The following is an 8,215-nucleotide window of genomic DNA, read 5'->3' as shown; positions in this document are numbered from 1 at the left end:
ACTTCCCATTCTGGTGGTCATACATGATGTGGAGTTACACTAGTTGTGTAGTCATTTATGTCCAAGTCATTGTACTGTCTTTCCCATTCCCATCCCCCTCCCTTCTCCTGGTTTCTCGCTGTCCAGTCTGGTGAGTCTTCACCCCTTCCTCCCCCAAGTTTATTGTGAGTTAGCGCCTGCATATCAGAGAGAACATTCAGCCTTTGGTTTTGGGGGATTGGCTTATTTCACTTACTATGATAGCATCCAGTTCCATCCATTTACCTATAAATGCCATAATTTCATTTTTCTTTATAGCTAATATTTCATTCTATATATGTTCCACATTTTCTTTATCCATTCATTTATTGAATGGATAGGTTGTTCCCTAGCTTAGCTATTGTGAATTAAGCTGCTATGAACATTGATGTGACCGAATCACTATATCATGCTTATTTTAAATCCGTTGGGTATAAGCCAAGGAGTAGGATAACTGGATCAAATGGTGGTTCCATTCCAAGTTTTCTGAGGAATCTCAGAACTGCATTCCAGAGTGCTTGCACCAATTTGCAGTCCCACCAGCAATATATAAGTGTATCTTATTCCCTGAGTCCTTGCCAACATTCATTGTTACTTGTGTTCTTGATAATTGCCATTGTGACTGGAGTAAAATGAAAGTACAGTTTTAACTTGCATTTCTCTATTTGCTAGTGATGTTGACCATTTTTCATTTATTTGCTGACCATTTGTATTTCTTCTTCTGTGAAGTGTCTGTTCATTAACTTCACCTTTCTTGACTTTTGTTGCCTGATCTATAAGATAATATCCATTAAGCTGTTCACCTCTACATTTTAATAAGCAGTGTGTGTATGTCTAAAGAAGGGCACATGAATATACATGTGGCGCGTGTACCTTCATATTTGCATGTACCCAAATACATAAGCATTTGTCATGTAATGGAAAGCCTGATGTATTTGTGAACATGGTCATTATGTAATAACACATACTTTTGAATGTGTAAAATGTGCATAATTATGAGTGCTTTGTATGTGCCTACACATATGTAGTCATATATGTATTTGTGTGCAAGTGTGTGCACATGAATGTTTGTGATGACTGTGTATCTGTTTGCAGGCATATGTACATACATGCATGAAAGAATGGATTCATATATGTTTGTGCCTAATATAACAAATACCTTGCTGAAACTTGACTGCATTCTAAATCAGGCCTTTCTTTTCAGGTTACACAAAGAAAAGCAAATCCATATCAGCTGCCTTTTGATGAAACTAGGCATCTGCTATCAAGGTGTAAGCAATCAGCAAGCCGATCAGGAATATCCCTCAGAATGGTGCTACACAATGTGACTTTCTGGAGGGGCTTTGTTTTCCTCGGATTCTCCAGCTTTGGTGAACTGCAACTCCTGCTCTTTACCTTATTCCTCTGTCTGTATCTTGTCACCCTGACCAGCAATGTCTTTATCATTGTCGTCATCAGGCTGGATAGCCATCTGCACACCCCCATGTATCTCTTCCTTTCCTTCCTGTCTTTCTCTGAGACCTGCTACACTCTGGGCATCATCCCTCGGATGCTCTCTGGCCTGGTTGTGGGGGGCCAGTCCATCTCGTATGTGGGCTGTGCTGCACAGATGTTCTTCTCCGCCTCATGGGCCTGTAGCAACTGCTTCCTTCTGGCCGTCATGGGCTTTGACAGATACGTGGCCATCTGTACCCCCCTGCACTATGCCAGCCGCATGCACCCTACCCTCTGTGCTCAGCTCATTGTTGCCTCCTTCCTAAGTGGGTACCTCTTTGGGCTGGGAATGACGCTGGTCATTTTCCACCTGTCATTCTGCAGCTCCCATGAGATTCAGCACTTTTTCTGTGACACGCCCCCAGTGCTGAGCCTTGCCTGTGGAGATACAGGACTGAGCGAGTTGGGGATCCTCCTGCTCAGCCTGCTGGTCCTGTTGGCCTCCTTCTTCTTCCTCACCGTCTCCTATGCCTATATCCTGGCAGCCATCCTGAGGATCCCCTCTGCCGAAGGACGGAAGAAAGCTTTTTCCACCTGCGCCTCACACCTCACGGTGGTCATTATTCACTACGGCTGCGCCTCTTTCATGTACTTGAGGCCGAAAGCCAGCTACTCTCTTGAGCGGGATCAGCTTATTGCTGTCACCTATACGGTGGTGACCCCTCTCCTCAATCCTATTGTTTATAGTCTAAGGAACCGGGCTGTGCAGACAGCTGTGAGGAATGCTTTCCAAGGGAGCCTACTGGGTAAAGGATGAAGACTAGCTCAAAGGGACACTCTCCTCTGTGTAAGCTGGTCACAGACCAACAGGCCAGATTTTCCTGACCTCAGGTCAAAGGTGTCCCACTCAGCAGCCACTGGAAGAGCCCATCCTGCCGGTCTTTCCTCCAAAGTTACTTGAGACAGCAGAGGGAGGGCTTCTGACTCTGCTCTCTGTGTTCAACTCACAGTGAGCACAAAATATGAATTTTCACATTCAGCCTCATAGATGCCCCCTTAGTTACTGAAACCCACTAAGAATTAAGGCTTTTCATAATTCATTAAGATCATGACAATAAATTTGGAGTATTCAAGTTCAGGGCATTGGCTGGCAGAAACCCTAGCAGGGTCCTTATAGAGTTTTACAAAATCATACCATGATTAGAATATTTGACCTCTAATGCTCTTCCAATATTTGGAGTTCAGTGAAAAGCAGTATGACAGAATGATACCTTCCTAAAATGAAAAGGAAGGTTATTCCCCCTCTCACTGGGTATCTTTTATTTTATTATATAGTAGCGCTTTCTATCTCTGACTTATTATTAATTTACTTCCTTCATTTTAATTGTTTATGTAAGATGGGAAGATTCTATTTCAGAAAATGTATTTATTTCCTATTCTCCTTGGTAAGTGCTGTTGCTCTCTGGTGTCAAGGACAGTCCTTTCTCCCTGACTAGGGTATTATCCTTGGAATCTGTTGTAGAGCTATCTATTCTACCTATCCAGACTTCCACTTACAATGTTCCACACACAGTGCCAGACATGGTTAGGGATAAGTGAAAGTGTAGTGTTTGTGGGCTCTCTCATCCATCGAGGAGGTCCACGGAACAGGGTAGAGGAGAGTGTGGTTACAGAGTTGCTAATCAAGACCTCCGGAGACCAAGCAGGAAGCAGGTCTGATTTTATTGTGCAGTTACCATGTATCTATACTCAGTCAGTAGCTAAACAGGTTATAGGCAACCACCGATGCAATTTCTGCTGTCTTTGCAGCGACCAGTCGAGGAGTGGGCCATGGAGCAAGTGCAGGGACTGCCACACATGGCCCCATGCCCAGGGCTGTGCCTATGGGATAAGCGGTTTGCTGCTCACACGCCTAGCACAGGGGAGTGGCCTGCCACTCAGATGCCCTTAATGTGTGCCATGTATGCAACACTCCATGCACTTTTCCCTATAGTAGTGAATTCCTAAAGCTGTCTGGTGGGAGCCGGAATGTAAGCCCTTCAACCTAAGTGACTGTATAACCCTGGATAAGTCGCTTAACCTTCCCTCAGTTTCAAAGCCTTCATCTGAATAAATGGTTGTAACTTCATAGTTTTGTTTTGGTGATTAAAGGGAATCATGAATGTAAAGAATTTAGCCTTAGTGATCGTCTAATAAATTTCAGTTGCTGTTATGAATGTGTTATGGAAAGTGATGTTGGCTTTTTGTTCAGGGAAATTTTATTCTGGAGGGGGAAGATCAGAGAAGTCTTCATGTCTAAGGTAGGATGTGACCTTGTTCCTGGAGAATGAATGACTCCTGAGTGCACTGACTGAGGACGTTCACAGAAGGGCCAACAGAATAACCACAGGTTGGGAGGTCAGACAACATAGACCTGGTCCAAAGGATGGTGAGTTAGTTGTCCAGGAAGCTGAAACTGTCTCACAAATTACTGTGAAGTTCGCTCAGGTTAGGACTCATTTGTTGGGGGGTGGGAAGCAATTTGAATACCTTGCTTCAGATATGACCCCTTGGGAACTGGGAGGCAGAACATGATAAACCTGCAAGCAGATGGTGAAGTGGCATCTGTGATGTGATTTGAGATGAACCCAGTGGCAGGGAGGATGATGAATTTCATCAGGGAGAAACCAGAGGCAAGGGGACCAGTAATCACTCCGTTTCCATCATCCTCCAGAGAGGTGGAGGCCTGAATAGGGGCTGTGATGTCGAAAATTGAAGAAAACTACAATCGTAAGAGATTCTGAAACAGTGGGATCCAGATCCACAGGATTTAGCCATGAAAGAGGAGTGAGGGATGACTTCAGAAATCAAGGAAGAATTTAGTCTGCGATTCTTTTTTTCTAAGTGGAATCCATAGTTTTTATGTTTTCAGGAAAAAAGAAACACATTGGTAATTAGAAAATTAAGTTTGGAAGAAGGACCTACATCTTAGAGAAAAGAATGAGATACAGAGAAGTAGTGAGTTATTTAGGTAGCAGAAAGGTCAGCGTCTGAGGAGAGGGCCCATCTACCCTAGAGACCTTTTCAGTGTAGGATGGATCCTACCTCGTTGCTCTGAGGGACTTGAGAAGATTTATTTCCATAACCTATCAATAACCCAGCATGACAATCCCTAAACATCCACTGGCCAGTGGTGAGTAAGGGTGCTCCAAGAATCACTAAGCAATATTTAAAGGTATGCCTAACTTCCAAATGAAGCAGTCAAAAGTATGGAAGTGTTAGGAGTCACTTGGGGGGTTTGTTAGATATTTCTGAGGTCCATGTCTATAGAACTTGACATAATTGATTTGGGTAGGAAACAACAGAAGTAGGCTATGAAATTTGCCTCTCTTAATTAAAGATTTGACCATGTGCTTTAAAAGGGCAAACATTCATTCTAGATATATACACACAAACATACAGAGAGAGAGAGAGAGAGAGAGAGAGAGAGAGAGAGAGTAGTCCTGATGCTTTTTAGCTGTGTGACCTAGGAAAATTTTCTTTAACATTTTATGTCTCCATTTTCTCAATTGTAAAATGGAATGATAACAATATCCATTTTATAGGTATTTGGGGTGAAGATTAATATAAAGTATTTAGGATAAAGCCTGATACACATTATGTACACAATACAACCATCTCTTATTAGTTGAAGTTTCTAGTTGGTATCACCTTAGAGGGCCTTATTTTTTACCAGTTGGCATTGGTATAAGCCAGAGACAGCTGTGTCCAGAATTTTATATATCACAACAGAGCTGGATAGAGTGCTATCACCCAGCACTGCGCCTGACTGGAGAAGACAGGAAGATGGATCTAGATCCCAGAGACATGAGAGGATGAAATGCTGGGAAAGAGGTCCAGCTATATGTAAGCAGAGTATGGAAACAAGAATTGATGGATGGAATCCAAAAGATTCATAAGAAATAAAAGGGATATTCATATAGAAATAATAAAATTTTGGAGATCCAACCAAGCACTAGGTATTAAGAAAGAAAAATTCAAGTCTGCAGCCAGAGATCTAGGGCCCAGAATTACAGTTTAAAGTAAGTAAACAGAAGGTCAAAAAAAAGATGAATATTAATTAGGAGAACTTTGAGATTAAGAAGGATATTAGATATAAATTCTAATTGTTATAATATTATACAATGAATATTTATAGTGTCCTACTAAATCATGTATGCTGATTAAAAAATTATACTTTTCTAATTTTATTTTTTATTTTAATTTGTTATACATTATAGTAGAATGCATTACAATCCATCTTACATGTATAGAGCAGAATTTTTTATAGCTCTGGTTTTACACAAAGTAGAGTCACACCATTCGTGTCTTCATACCTGTACTTAGGGTAATGATGTCCATCTCATTCCACTGTCTTTCCTACCCCCATGCCCCTTCCCTTTTCCTCCCCCACCTTTGCCCTATCTACAGTTGATCTAATCTTCCAATGCTTTCCCCCCACAATGACATTATGAATCAGCATCCTAAATCATGGTTTTTGGGGTTTGACTAACTTAGCATTACATTCTCCAACTCCATCCATTTGCCTGCAAATGCCATAATTTTATTCCCTTTTAATGCTGAATAATATTCCATTGTGTATATATGCTACATTTTTTTATCCATTCATCCACTGAAGGGCATCTAGGTTGGTTCCACAGTTTAGCTATTGTGAATTGTGCTACTATAAACATTACTGTGGCTGTGTCCCTGTAGTATGCTGTTTTTAAGTCCTTTGGGTATAAGCCATGGAGTGGGATAGCTGGGTCAAATGGCGGTTCCATTCCCAGTTTTCCAAGGATTCTCCATACTGCTTTCCATATTGGCTGTACCAATTTGCAGTCCCACCAGTAATGTATGAGTGCACCTATTTCCCCACATCCTTGCCAACACTTATTGTTGTTTGTATTCTTAATAGCTGCCATTCTGACTGGAGTGAGATGAAATCTTAGAGTAGTTTTGATTTGCATTTCTCTAGTTGCTAGAGATGTTGAACATTTTTTCATATAGTTGTTGATTGATTGTGTATCTTCGTCTGAGAAGTGTGTGTTCAGTTCCTTGGCCCATTTATTGTTTGGATTATTTGGGGGTTTTTTTGGTGTTAAGATTTTTGAGCTCTTTATATATCCTAGAGATTAGTGCTCTATCTGATGTGTGTGTGGTAAAAATTTGTTCCCAAAAATGTAGGCTCTCTCTTCACCTCATTGATTGTTTCTTTTGCTGAAAAGAAGCTTTTTAGTTTGAATCCGTCCCATTTATTGATTCTTGATTTTAATTTTTGCACTATAGGAGACTTTTTAAAAAAGTCAGGGCCTAATCTGACATGATAGAGATTTGGGCCCACTTTTTCTTCTAATAGATGCAGGGTCTCTGGTTTAATTCCTAGGTCCTTGATCCACTTTGAGTTGAGTTTTGTGCATGGTGAGAGATAGGGGTTTAATTTCATTATATGGATTTCTATTACACTTTTTTGCACAGATCTGATTTCAGAAAGAACTGTATGTAGGTCTGACCATTTTATTTTAAAGCATTTTCATTGCTTCTTCAGACAAATATTGTATTAGATAAATATTTCATATATATTACTCAATCTCTTTTATAAGATGGCACTAGTTGTCTTTGACTGTAAAGAACACTTTTTCATCCATCACATGCCTAAAATCTGAGTTATGTCTTGAAAATTCTTGACCACTGAGCTATACCCCCAGCAGGAGGACTGGGGGTATAGCTCAGTGGTCAAGTGCTTGCCTAGCATGCATGAGACTGTAGCCTAGTTTTCCCATCTTGGGGCAGGGGGTAAAACCATAATTACCTTTGCCTTTGATTATTTCAATACAGGGTCTTAGACTCTCCATACTTGGGTGATACTACAAAAAACTGATTTTTTGGTGGCCTACTGGACTATACTCTTTTCAACTGTAAAATTTTTAGCTACTTGTAATTAATTTAGATATTTGTAGACATTCATATGTAAAATGCTTTCTTATTGTCATACTCCGAGACGTATTAGTTGATTGTTCATACAAGTCAGTGAAATACTTATTTAATACTTATTTACTTAGTAACAGCAAAGATGACTTTTTAGTATTAACCACAATTCTTTTAAGTGGCTCCTGCAGTAGGATTTTTCCCTGGCTGAAGGAAGGATTAATTCCCATGCAGAGAAAGGAATTGAGACAAGATTGTAATCAAATGGAGTGTGCATGTATTGAGAGGTGAGGGCTATTTATGTGGGATATCAGGACTTTTATACAAAGCAAAAAAAGACCTAAGAGTTTTCATGACCAAATGACACCATCACCTTTTTACAAATCAGGCCAGAATATATAAGCATTTGAACTTCTTCAGAGCAAACCTGTCCTGAAAATTCCTGGTGAGAACACTGCCTCTTGTTTTTTTCCGTAATTTGTAATTTTATTAAAACTCTATTGACTTTTTAATTAAAGATTAATTTAAAAAATAACACAAATGTTATTTTTACTACATTAAAACTTACGAAGAAATTCAGGCGATTAGAGAACAAGGAGGGGAGCCCTGCTATAAAGGAATTTTGTCCTTCTCATAGTGATAACATCTACTATAATGGTGAAGTATGAAAGGAACAAATTAAAAAGAAAAAAGTTCTCCATGCTGATCTCCATATGGTTCCATTTTACAGACAAAAATATTGCAGTTCCCCAGAAAATCAAATATCTTCATTTTCAAATGTAAGAATTTAAAGACATTCCGAAGCTAAAAAGAAATG

General features: G+C 40.0%; 1 protein-coding gene across 1 annotated transcript; it reads left to right on the top strand.

The window, feature by feature from the left end:
• Positions 1-1,327: 1,327 nt before the first annotated feature.
• LOC107147531 (olfactory receptor 10Z1) lies at positions 1,328-2,269 on the top strand. The gene has a single exon (XM_015492039.1). The coding sequence runs from the start codon at positions 1,328-1,330 to the stop codon at positions 2,267-2,269; it is 942 nt and encodes a 313-aa protein (XP_015347525.1).
• The last annotated feature ends 5,946 nt before the right edge of the window (positions 2,270-8,215 follow it).

The sequence above is a fragment of the Marmota marmota genome, unplaced genomic scaffold (assembly GCF_001458135.2).
Source record: "Marmota marmota marmota unplaced genomic scaffold, marMar, whole genome shotgun sequence".
NCBI lineage: Eukaryota > Metazoa > Chordata > Mammalia > Rodentia > Sciuridae > Marmota > Marmota marmota.
This window is presented reverse-complemented; position numbering and strand designations above follow the sequence as displayed.

Bases quoted from the DNA above. Each gene is read 5' to 3' on its own strand.
- LOC107147531 (XM_015492039.1), top strand. From the start codon at position 1,328: ATGGTGCTACACAATGTGACTTTCTGGAGGGGCTTTGTTTTCCTCGGA.